Below are 12,852 nucleotides of genomic sequence, written 5' to 3'. Positions count from 1 at the left end.
AAATGGAACTCCAGGGTATAATGTCCTGTTTTTAATTTTATCTACTGCTAGTATTTCTCAAGCCTTTCTCTTTTCTAAACTTCCCGAAAGCCATATTTCAATAGTTTCATCATTGTTCAGAAACCCTACAAGACTGCAGGCAAGCACTTTGCAAAGGTTCTCCTGCCACAAGGGACCCTTACATGTGTTCTGTGATCATTTCTCTAATGCTCTGAGAAGCCACAGTCTTCTAGGAAACTCCTGGCATTCTTACTCTCACGGAATAATTTAGTTTGAACCTTCCTGAAAAGTTCTTTTGCTTTCTTTAAATTCATGGAAAATTCGCTAGGTATTTCAAAATGGGTGGAGTTTGCTTTCTCTTTACAGGAAAATAAAGAAATCTCATGAGTTTTATTTCCAATTCAATAAAAGAACACTGTGTTTTCTGACATATTTCATTTCAGTGTGTAAACGAAATATCTGGGTCATCAGATAATCTGTAAGTGCAAATTATATAAAAAATGGACAGGAGGTTCAACTTGTTCTGTATCATCAAAAAAAAAGCCAAAAACACACAGAACTCAAACTGTACAGACTACTCATTTAAATGTCAATTAAAGTCTGTGTGAGTAGATGATACTGATGTTTATTCTAAATAAGCTGCTATTGGTTTTGATTTCTGTTAAGAACAAGGAAATATAATCAGAAAAAGTCAAATCTCAAATCTGGACAAGCTTCCAAAAAAAAGTTAACTGTAATTAACTTAAACTTAGTATTTCTTATTCCATACGCATTTATATTTAAACCTGAATGCCTGCAATATATGTAAATTTTCATTATGCTTATTGGGAACCTAGACCTTAAAGAAAACTGAAATTACTAAAATTAAAATTTATTATATTGCCATTTGGGAAATAATTGTTACACTTGGTAGTTCTTTGGCTTGGCCATCTATACACAGTTGAAAATAGCTGTGGTTCTTGTATGCTGTTTCAAGGCTTAGCTCCTCTTTTGAGGAATTAATTACCAGTAAGCGATAGCAGATCTTACAGAATGTACCTGACACTATAAATAGGTTCTTGTCTATCTTGCTTTTATTATTGCACACTGAAAACAGCAGATTTGATATGACTCTTTCAGCAATAATGTTAAAATCAGTCTGGCTTCATTTATTACACCTCTAAATAAGAAGTTTGATCTAATTGGTCTTTAAGAATATAAAAGCTCTCTGCATTTTACATTTCTTTTGAGTAATTTACTTATTGAAGTTTAAAAACTTGCCAATAAGAAACGGTGACAATTTTACAAGTATGTAGCTCTTTTCTGAAACGTGTACACCAGCTAGATGAGTTCCCGTGTTTGAGATGATCTAATGCAAACATTTCTTGCAGTACTGAACAGCAGTGAGTTAGTTTTTGTAGTATCTACAGTTCATGCCATGGGATTATTCACTTATTAACTTGTATCTTGGTCTCTAAGAAATCCTGTGTATGGATTATAGAAGTAAAAATATAGCTGTGTTATTTAAAACAAGAAAATCGTGAGCTGGCACGCAGTGGAATTCCTTCCAATAATAAATCTGTTTTTGTTTGTTTAAAGTTAAGATGATTACCTTTAGGCAGTCGCCTTCTTAGGAGTCTCTGTTGGTGGCTGGTGTTTCCCATATCTTTACTGCCTTTTTCTGAAGAATGGCTTGTTGCACACAAATTGATTTCCAAATTCAGCGCCCTGGGGTATCTTTCATTTGTGGAATTATCAGTCATCTTTTCTAATAGGAAATGCTTTGCTTGTTTTGCTGCAGTCAAACCGATGTGGGATTCTGAAAGCATTATGAATGTCAGCCTTCCTAATGGTGCTGGACTTCGCAGAAAATGCTGCCTCGCAAGAGCTTAGAGAAATATCCTCACCGTGCCTAGAAAAATTGCATAGAGTTCTGCTGCTGTTATGATCAGAATCACCTAGATGGAGGTCGCTAAAACTTCTTAAATCCTTTTGAGTCTCTGGCACGCTGTTATTAGAAAGTTTTTTGAAGCTACTTTGAGAACTTCCTGACGTATGTTCAGATGATACTTGCTTGAGATAAAATTGACTCCCAGAGAGACACATTTCCGGTTTCCTTTGTTTTACAAGTTCTCTAACACTTGTATGAGAACCTGTTGGGAAGTTTTCCTGTTTGGCTGGTGTATCCTTCCAAGTCAGAGGATTGTATACAACATATTCATCAATGGGATGTGTTTTTTCGGTATAGTAGCCAACTGTCAATACATTCCCTGTGAAACTTAAAAGACAAAGGTCACCTCTTGCATAATATTTCTTAACTATATATGGGCTAATCAATGTAACAGTGATTCTAAGAAGACTCTTCTTCAAGTGTTCTGAATGCAAACCAAGAGGAACTTCACTGAGTGCTATGCTGCTGATGCATAGAATGAATGCATTCTAAGTTTGGGGTGCTATCAGGCTAAAGGAAGCTAATTAAAAAATTACAGGCTGCTATAAACCGGGTATTTAGATCACACTTCCTAAGGTGCTCCAACAATGAAGTTACTGTCAGAGAATAAGATTACACATGCTCATTAAAATGGGGAATCAGCACTGACCCTTAGTAGCTTTCTCTTTGAGCTTAATTCCCCTTTTGACTGTGTTCCATGTTAAGTCTGGGCTAAAGGGCAATAGTAATTACTGGGACTGCAAGTTTGGATTTATATTACTCCTGTCAGGTTATCAATGAAAGAAAATACTTCTGATCAGGTAAACTAGAATGAGGTAAATCTGAAAAGGGCTATCTTCTGTGGGCTTGCTTAAGGCTGCTGGTACAAACTAACAAAGGTGAAATTAAAAGGCTGGCTGGGTCCTACATACTTCCAAATCACGTAGCTATGGATGACATCAGTGTCAACTGCACAGTCTGATGTGCTACAAGTTAACAGTTATGTGAAGATTTTGGTCTTTAATATTTAAGGCACTTGTTTTAACCTCTTACCTTGTGATTACATGGTAGGAGTCTTACATACTGACCAAGATGAAAGCTCTTCAAACAGTCTACATTGAATACCTGGGGCAAGTAAATTACTATGTTTGCTAACTAAAATAACAGGTAAAGACTTCACAATGTTCTTTGGGTTACAAGTAGTCCTAAAACAAAACAAATAAACAAAAAAACAACACAGTGAATTAAGAAAAATAGCAACTAAAGATGAATACTTCAGAACGATAAATTGGCTTTGACAAAGGCTTCTCTGTAATAATACCTCTAATAATCAGATAGTCTAACCAGTCTGCTAAACCAGAGCTGCTGTGCAAGTCATTCCAGTGATGTTGATCTCAGTATGACAGTCATGAACAGACACTTGGATCTCTCAGGACACCAACTAGTATGTTCACTTAGCCTGAGCAGTTGCATAATGTAAGCTATTGGATTTCATGCAATAATTTCTACATCAATTTTCCCGAACAAAAGCTATGAGTTATGAGCTTTTGAAATCCAAGCTCAGAATTCATAATGCAAATATTCTCATGCAAAACTACCCTTGGCTTGAAATTGTGGTATCAGACTAAACTTAATCCTGTAGTCTGCTTTAGTAATAATTGGTGGTTCTAGTTTTGAATTAGAAGTAAATAATGTCTGAATGAGTATCTCAATAGGTAATCCTTTTAAGTAGCTTTAACTTTTATATTTTTGATAAAAGCATAAGATAAGGATAAGAACATGATCATCTTCTAAGATGTGACACTTGTTATATGGTATAGAACTACTACTACCTGGAACAGTTGTTTATAATACAGGGGTACAGAAATATCAGAATATCAGAAATGATTTCTTTGGGTAGTACTGGGTCATTTCTGAGATGATCCTAGAATTATCAAATTTTTAAAATGTTAATCTTCTATGCATGCATTACCTACATCAGTTTGTGCTGTTTTTCTGATAAGAATCCTTGTATGTTGAGGTAACAGAGATGATCAAAAGATTTTGTTTCTCTGTATCATCTGTTTTGTTTCTGTATGATAAAGCTGTCAGCTGAATTTTGTTCATTGCATTTGTTATCCCAATTTGTTGAGTGAAAAATTGATGGTACTTTAAAAAATACTATTAAGCAAGGGATATTTTCACTTTGAAAATGTATTTTTTTTAGTATTGTGCTGTGATTTTTCTAAGCTACATGGGGAGAATCACTTCATTTGCCAGATATATATAATTTTAACTATGCTAAGGCAACTTGTTGCTTCAATAGAAGTATTAGAAGAATATGTTCTCACTAAAATACATTTATTGCTAAAATTGTATATTTTATTGTATATTGTATATAATTGTATATTATATTGTATATTTTATTGTATAGTATTTAAAATTGCTTCAGATACTGTTAAAGAAAATGTTATTGAATGTTTCGTGGTTGTCGTACTAGATAGTAGAGAAAAGGACAAGTTCTTAGACTTCTAAAGATAAAATAGCTTTTCTTTAGAATTATTTGCTGAGTTAAAGCTTTTAGATATTGCTCCTTGGGCTGATAATTCTGAAAGCTGTTCAGGAGCTCTCCATTTCTTATTTCTCCTCTGTAACATGCAAAAGGATTGAGATAAATTGAACTCAAGATGTAAACACTTATAAGCAACGCAAAGAACGGCAGAGAACAAGTTGTACAACAAATATGTTCCCTAACTATTTTTGGTGTGGCAAATAAAATTAGCTGTCTTAAGTGAAACCTCTTACTCAGACCTTTGCCAAAGGCTGGAACAGAAAAGATTTACTTCAGCTAGAACTTGGAGACATTCTCAATGTTTGTCTTTTGTGAATGGCAAACCTGAAGAGCTGATTTTTCTGGAAATCCTAAGACAAAGTGGCAGCAAAATTAACTTTTAAGGCATGACTATATCCAATTATGGTTGTTCTGGTAATATGATCACTAATTTTTCACTGCTCTGATGCTACATAGCTGCTTCTTCTATACCCCAAATTCACTATCTGTAGAACTACATATATACGTTTTCACTGATAGCTATTTTTGTGGGCTTTGTACTCTTGTTCTATTCCTGGACTCTGAGCAACTATCTTGTCAGCATGTTTTCTCCAAATAAGTGCTGCAAACTGCCACCAGCCTGTAATTGTCTCAGGTATGCCTCTTACAGAAGGTAACTGGTGTTCCGGGTAATACAACTGAGGATTTAATAAGGTATAGTTAAATTTAATTAGGGAGAACTCTAGTGCTGATTCATTGTGCTTCTGCCCTGGACAAACAGAGCTCAAAGCCCTTCCAAAATCTATTCATTTAATGTTGGTTCCTTTGGCTCTTTTTTTTTTTTGCATTACTTTGCCAGCTGGAAGGGGTTATTTAACTAGAGGAAACAGAAAGGTGGTTGAGTGAGCTAGGATGCATTTGCAGCTGCCTATATGAGGGTGCCATTATGCAACATACACAGGCAGAGGGCAACTAAGCTCATAGCTTAATGTGGTGTTTTGTTTTTTTTTCTTAGTTCAGTATCTTTCTGTAGCCACTTCGCTTGTAGCAAAGTAAGTTTAATTTAATGCAGTGTCTGCATGATTTGCATAAGAGGAAATGAAATCAATTAATATAAAGGTCAGCATAGGATACAACAAAGAAAACCTGTTTGATACCTGTCTAAAAAGAAAAACGTGGAGAATGGCAGAAACCAATGAAACATTCATGGCATAGGTGATAGCACACCCAGTGCACCTAAAAGGAAAAAAAAACAAAACCACATCAACAGAACAAGGAGTTAGAATAGCAAACAGTCAATGCATTGATAAAGTAGTAGGTAAATTTATGATTCGGAAAAGGACAATCCCAAATACATACAGCACTGTTTGGAGATGGGCTCTCTACACTGTAGATGAAGTCACTTCTTTATAATAAAGACAGAGGAATAAGCAGTGAGCTAAGAGAGATACTCAAAGACACAACACTGTCAAAATCTGGATTTAAAAATACATACTTGTAGCACTTGCCCACAATTGGAAATACTCTGCAGTTACTGCAAGGGATTCCAAGGTGCCTATCCAGTCTCGCTTTCTCTGTTGCAGTCACAAGCTGATCAGAGTTTCTAAATTCTTCTGGTATGAGCTCTAGAGGTGCAAATTTTTCCCTGCAGAGTGGGCACTTCACTACAGAATCTTTCTCGGTTTCATCTTGGTGGTCAGCCCAAATTTTCATGCATTTTACGTGTACATTGTTACCACAGCTGTATCTACAGAAAACAAATAGCTATTTCTGTAATCTTTTATAAACATGTAAGAAAAATCACATAGCAATACTAAGCAGTCTTCCTTTTCTCTTCCTCATTCTCTACCACATTCTTTAGCCACAGTTCAACTCCTATGATTGCTAAATTTTTAAGATTGGAAAAGGGCTACAGTAACAGTCAGATATTCTTACTTGTGTATTGATGGTAGCAGTATTAGCAGGTCTTGTAACACCAATTCTGTAATTAGATATATATAGCAAGACAAAGAACAAATTGTGTACTTAACCTGCAGTAAGTGATGGGAAGCATTTTCTTTAGTAACTCCTCCTGACAAATGGGACAAACATCCTTTTCGTCAATTTCTTTCTGATGAATGCATCTGTCATTCTCTTCATGTGGTGTTTGTGAGAAGAGTTTGTTTTGCATTTTGTGTTGGTTTCTGATGCAATCGCTCAAGTATCTCCTCAATTTCTCTTTCAAGAAGACCCAACTTAGAAGCATCTAGCAAAAGTAAACACAGTTTTAGCTTTTCTGACAGAACTCTCTACTTAGCTCACTTTTAATAGTTTTCCATCTATAAAATGCAGTGAGGACCTTCTCTGTGGGGGCTGAAACATATTGTATATATTACAAAATGATCTAAATTGTTTTTTTTACAGCTTCTACAGAAAATGTTTACAATATTGTCTATGCAATTTTATTCAAGAGGCTTATCTCAACAAAATGCTGACATTTCAGTAAAACACTGAAGGGCTCTCTCCTTGAAGTTTCCTTATTTTTGCGAGGGGGAACTGATACAAGGTAAGGCATTCCTCTGCAAACAGACAGTTTGGGCAAATTACTCTGTTCTCTGAAACACAGCCTGGATATAGTTCTGATACCACATGCCACTATAATTCCACAGCCAGAAACTAGGTATGAAGTTTTCTGTGAGTTAAGATGAAATCCAACTGTCTACTGAAATTATGTTGCCTATACAAAGCCTCAGAGTAAATCTTCTAAAAAATATAGTTCAGATAGAAACATACAAGCCAGTTTCTATGTATGAAATGGTTATTGTATATTTTTCTTCCTTTTTTTTTTTTTTAATGTATCTTTTGTAATAGTGGCCATTCTTTAAGGTTGGTTTGTATTTAGCTGCTTTGTTATGGTTACTACTTGAGAAAAGATCTTTCCACCAATTATTTTGTGGGATATTGAAGTTACTGGAGTTTCTCAAGTCCTAGAAAAGGAAGTCTAAGAAAGTACTTGAGAATCTGCTTCTTAACATACAGTTTATACTGTCTGTATTGGAAAGCTTTGTGGTTTGGGTGAAAGTGATAAATATCAAAACGAGTAAAGGATTACAAAATCTTTTTGACGTTTACAGCATGCACGCTGCAAATACTACAGTTTAGATGCTGCAAAAGTAGAAATGGTGTAGTAACCTAGAGAAGTTATTACAGCTATTTTGGTATAAAAGATGAGCTGTACTTCTGTAGCTAACTTCAGACTAGGGGAAGCACCAAGTATGTCAGTGGCTGCTCTCTAAGAGTGTCTTGAGAACACTCGGTTTAACTCGGATGAACTTCGGTACAAGGTGTTTTTCTAAATTAATTCCTTCTTTCCTGTCTCTGAAATTGTTGCAACTGATTAGCTATTCTGCGTTTTCATTTTTCCCAAGATTGCGGCTGTAATCAAAGAAGTAATGCAAAGTTTTCTGTATCAGGGGAAAATGGAAACTAATGGGAAAATGTCCAAGAGCACTAATTTTTTATTTTTTTTTAAGTGGAGGTGGGAGAGGAGGAAGAACAAGACTGAAACTCTTGAGGACAATGCTTCATCCATTTAAAATTAGTAAACTACCTGCAAGCCATAAAAGTGATGCAAATACTTACATTCATGATCTCTTGGTAATCGGTATTTTTTCAGCAGAATCCTACAATTTATAACCAAAGTATCTGGTACGTAAGAACATTGATATCAAGTTAGTCGTTAGTTCAACTTTAGAATATAATTGGAGCAGCCTTGTAAGAACCTCAGAGCTTCACGGAGCAAGTAGCGTGTGTGATGTGAGACACTGAGTCATCTCGCTGTAGTAAATTCAGCTAAATACATATCAATTGGTGTAAAATCATATTTAAAATACAAAGGTTAGTCCCATTCTGCGTATATATTCCTATCCCTTCCCTGGCTTGCTGCAGTGATGGGGCTGAGCACTGCTTTGCAATTCCTTTCTGGGGGCCGTAAGGTGCTTGGGACCCATCTCTCCTTTCCTGATATCTGTCATCCAGCCTGGTATCTATCAGATGTGACCGTGGCTGTCATTCGACTACTCCAGCTACCAGCTTTATCTTTGTCCTCCCGTCCCCCCCGTCCCCTCCAGCCGCGTTTTGAGTTCCCTCACGCCGCGCCCCCTCACCAGCAGAGGTGCTCGCAGAGCCCCGCTCCCGCTCGAGCGGTGCCGCAGGTGCACGAGTGCGGCGCTCCGAGCAGCACCTGCAAGGACATCGCCGAGCAGCCACCATGGCGGCCTCATCTCGCAGCCGGACCACGCGGTGTGTCCCCCCACACACCCACCCCCCCTCAGCGGCGGCCCGCGGCGGCCGTCCTCCCGCAGCAGGAAGGCGGCGGGCCCCAGCTCCCGCACCATGCGCACGGTGCCGCGCAGCGCCCGCCTCTTGCCGCTGCCCCGCCGTGGCCGCGCGGCCTCAGGCGGCGGCTCAGCCGCCATTTCGTGAGGCGACCCCGGAGCCGGCGGGCGGAGTGGTGGCTGCCGCCTTCTGCCCGCAGGTGTCGCGGGGCTGGAGCTGTAAACCGGCAGCCTTTCTTGTAGTATCGGCTGCTATTTGTGCTTTTCGTCAATGGCAGTAGCATCCTCTCAGAAAAAGGGGGGTTGCCGCCTCGTCCTTGGTACTCACTGATTCTTTTTCGACGCGCTTGAAATCCACCTGGTTTATCACGTGCTTTCTGTGAGGAGAACGGCTCTGAAAACATTTACCACCGAAAGGGGCGGGTTTTTGAGTTGTGTCACGGTCACTAGCAAGAGATGTCACTGTCCCTATAGGCTTTCCAAAAAAAATTTTTTTTCACTTTACTTTAAATATTTGTATCAATTCTTCAAACAGCTGATAGTTACAATTCTTTTGATAATGAAGTAGATTGCATAGTTTTCCCCAGAAAGTAAAACACACAGAGTAATAGGGGTCCAACTCCCTCTCGATGTTTGTTAAAGGCATCAGAGGGTCCTTTTATCATGTGGGAGGCTTTGCTGAAGTGCCTTTTTTATTTCAGAAGTGACTAAGCCCCGCTGGGAAGCAGCAGGGCCTGCAGAGATCCCAGGAGGGCAGGCAGAGGCAGCGGGGGGCCATGGAGGCGATATGATGTTAGGGGGAGGCTGCGCCACCTCAGAACGAAGCCTTCCCTCACGCCAGGCGGTGGAGGAAAGTGTCTATGAAGAAAAGCTCATCTAGCTGCAGGACCCTGATCCAGATCAGTGCAGACGTGAGAAGCTTAGGAATTTTTTTATTTATTTATTTATTTCTTGAATGCTAGCTTGGAGAAGGAAACATCTAGGGAACCTGGTACAGAAAGAACTGTGGTGAGTGGTGTAAAGGGTACAGGGAAGACTACAGGGTGACTTGGGGTACTGACATGATGCAGCCACTCAGGTGGCTTGGTCAAAAGAGTGATGAGTGAGCTCAAGTGGACAAGTCAAACCAGAAGGGCTGAAGGGGTAAGTAGGAAATGGGGTCTGGAAGTGCATGTGGTCAGAACTCAGAATCAAAGGCTGAGGCCTTGCTTTTAAAAAATAAACAACAAACACAAACACAAAACCACACAATTGAACTAAGTGACGTGTAAAATAATCATCAGACCTTATTCTTGTAACCAATTCACAAGCCCCTATGCCAGCATGTCAAGGCTCGAGGGTAGGGAGCTGGAAGAAGATCAAGTGACAAAGATGGTGTAGTGTTTCTTAGTAAATCCTGAGTGCAGTTTTTGGTCAGATGTCACAGACTTTTTGTGAAATCTTCTGGATCAGCTTGTTCACATCTTTTCTTTATCCTTCCCACTGCATCATCTCTCGTGAATGACATTGTAGGAGATTAACAACCAACCAACCAACCAACCTTTTTTTTTTTTTTTTTTTTCTTTTCAGTAAACTTAAGATGTCATACCATTAACAGCTATACAGAAATCTTTAATACATTACCTGTGGAAAGAGGAATTTTAAGAATGGCAAAGCCCAGTGCATTTGTCTTGTGGTTTATACAATTTTAAATTGTTGTTGCAGTTAAAGATCCTGCTACGCCCTTTGCCTGTAAGTGATCTACTGGTGTTCTCAGTAACTTTACCCCTATAACTAACTCACATGATAATGTATGCACATATTTTTGTGTGACTAACTATGTGTGACTAAATATTATATATATATAAATACGTGTGACTAAATATTTTGTGTGACTAAATGTGACTAATTTTTTTTTGGGGGGGGTTGAACTTGTTTAAACAGCAAACTTTAGAAAAGAAACTGTTATAGTAAATATTACAGATCAGTAGACACAATATACATATTTTGGACACAGGTTTCACAAGTCATGGTATAGGGAGTTCTAGCACATGAGGAATATTGTTAAAATTGGTTATTACATATACAATGTGACAGACCCTTTCTATCTGCAGATACAAACTAACCTATGTCACCACACCACATGTGACATTCTGATTTTACAAGGTGTGATTGTCTTCGGAACTATTCCTGTTCTAGAGCCCATCTGATACTGATTCACATTTTGTTCTGTGGAAGTGTTCTCAATCCTTCTCCTCTTGAAGTGTTACAAAAGGCAAAATGACACCATTTTCTTCATCTTCAAAGCAGATCGGCTTGTACAGATCTTGGCCAGCATGCCTAGCATCTTGAATAGCATATTCATAGTGTGACAGTCTTCACGCTATGTGGCAGGATCCAACTGTATGAATAGTCTTTAGAAATAACTGTTGTGTAATAGGGATTTTTTTCTAATGTTCTTAGAGACAGTGGGTGCCTCTTATTTTGTTTTATTGTATTTTAAGGCAACGAGAGCTTCATCTCCCACATCATTACATAAAAGTTTCTTGAGAGTTTTGTTGACTTTATAAGAGGTACAGATGCATGGCATCATCCATCTTCATCTCTCTGAACTGTTACCAAGGTATGTCCAAACAATAGAGAATTATTTCCCCCTTAATGTGATGCAGTTTTGAATACTGCTAGAGGCCAGTTCTGAATTGAACTCCAAGTTGAGGAAAAGTTAAAGACAATTTCAATTCTCACCTCTTTAGAAGGTCAAATCTGTGTTTTCCTACACACATAGCAAGTGTCTGATATCCAGAACTGAAGCTACATGAAATCAAAAAGGAAAGGGTACTATGCTCTCTGTTGTTGAAATTGTGATGTTTTAAGTCAAGATTTTAGTGGGCCAGAGAGCAAGAGGGTATCTTTTTATCTTGCTTGTTGGCATACTGGTCCATGCAACTTACAGTTCGTGATTTTTTAGATAATCTTTTTATTAAATACTCATTAACCAAACAACAATTAAGTGGAAGACAGATATGTGATCTTACGCATTTCTTATTTAAGGTAAGCATCCTAACTGCAAATTAAATGGTTTATTCTTTTTCTTCTCCAAGGAGATTTTTGTCATCTCTTCTGTGTACTTGCAGCACTTGGACACAAAGAATGGAGAATGCCTCCACCACTCCCATTCCACTGAAACACCCTGTGAAGTACTGACCTAATTTCTGAAGAGAACAATGTTTTTGTGCCTGCCTTGGGGTTCGGTATTCATTTTTATATGCCTTGGTTCTGTTCAATAAATACATGCCTACGTTGTGCTTAGACCCATAAAATTCACAAGATAGATATTTCTTTTCCTGCGAGACAGATGATCCCACTCCCTGCCTTGGCTAAGAATGAATCGTATCTATTTCCAAAGCATGTTTTACAATCGCTTTATCCCAGGAACCTCTAAATATGGTGAAGCAAGACAGAAAGAAATTTTATTCAAAAAAAGCTCTCTGCTTAAAAACAACACCAAAACCAAAACAAAACAACAACAGAAAAAAAAAAAAGACAACTTGATGGAAAAAAGGGATCAAAGATTCTGGGAATCAAAGAATCAAAGAGAGTTATTAGATCTGTGAACTGTCCTGCAAATCCTGAAACCAGAAGATGTTTCCTGTCAGAGATATTAAATTAGTGGTTAAAAACAAAAAACAAAAAACAACTAACTATTTTAGGACTCAAAAAGTAGGGTGACCTTGTGGCTTAATGGTAGACCACGACTGAAGAGAATCTAACAATCCTGGCTCCTTTGAAGATTTCCTACGATTTCCTACGTGACATTGAGCAAAATCTCCTTGTGCCTCAGTTCTCCATTAACATTTCCTTTCTTCTCCTCCATCCCTCGTCTATTTAGAATGACTCTCCCTCATAGGGAGGGGGAGTTCAGTTACCTCATTCTATATTAAGTTATCTCACTAAATATTGACAGTGATGGGTTTATTCAGTTCTCTCAGTATATACTGGTAATGACACGGTGGAGTACTGATCAGCTAGTTTCTACTTTACTAATTACCATAGGCAATGATTGTAGGTTTTGGGATTAAATTTTTTCAATAGAACACTGATTTCTGTGATCTCCTGGC

At 38.1% G+C, this 12,852-nt stretch overlaps 1 protein-coding gene and 1 long non-coding RNA gene across 7 annotated transcripts; one reads left to right on the top strand and one right to left on the bottom strand.

Moving 5' to 3' along the window:
* Positions 1-2,051: 2,051 nt before the first annotated feature.
* ZSWIM2 (zinc finger SWIM-type containing 2) lies at positions 2,052-11,242 on the bottom strand. Of its 6 annotated transcripts, none has more exons than XM_080598873.1 (5): positions 8,585-11,242; positions 6,470-6,684; positions 5,935-6,186; positions 5,597-5,675; positions 2,052-2,257 (listed from the first exon to the last, which is right to left on the bottom strand). In XM_080598873.1, exons 1-5 carry the CDS (start codon positions 8,894-8,896, stop codon positions 2,201-2,203), a joined length of 915 nt encoding a protein of 304 aa, XP_080454999.1. In that variant the 5' UTR covers positions 8,897-11,242; the 3' UTR covers positions 2,052-2,200. The 6 variants fall into 6 exon arrangements, 4 of the variants coding, with proteins under 4 accessions (XP_080454999.1, XP_080454997.1, XP_080455000.1 ...); XR_013953268.1 differs by having other exon boundaries at positions 2,197-2,257; positions 5,597-5,844; XM_080598874.1 differs by lacking the exon at positions 2,052-2,257 and adding an exon at positions 3,043-3,114.
* LOC308197808 lies at positions 10,358-12,431 on the top strand. Its single transcript, XR_013953293.1, has 2 exons — positions 10,358-10,486; positions 11,239-12,431. It is a non-coding gene; the product is annotated as an uncharacterized lncRNA (long non-coding RNA).
* Positions 12,432-12,852: the final 421 nt, after the last annotated feature.

Source organism: Anser brachyrhynchus, assembly GCF_964034855.1.
Source record: "Anser brachyrhynchus genome assembly, chromosome: 7".
NCBI lineage: Eukaryota > Metazoa > Chordata > Aves > Anseriformes > Anatidae > Anser > Anser brachyrhynchus.
The sequence above is the reverse complement of the archived record's forward strand: the minus strand, read 5'-3'. Positions and strand labels throughout refer to the sequence as shown.

Excerpts from the sequence above, each read along its gene's own strand:
- ZSWIM2 (XM_080598871.1), bottom strand. The coding sequence starts at position 8,896 with ATGGCGGCTGAGCCGCCGCCTGAGGCCGCGCGGCCACGGCGGGGCAGC. Across the intron at positions 6,187-6,469 it reads CTTCCCATCACTTACTGCAG|ATACAGCTGTGGTAACAATG; the intron begins GTTAAGTACACA and ends TGTTTTCTGTAG. Across the intron at positions 5,676-5,934 it reads ATTGTGGGCAAGTGCTACAA|GTGCACTGGGTGTGCTATCA; the intron begins GTATGTATTTTT and ends TTTTCCTTTTAG.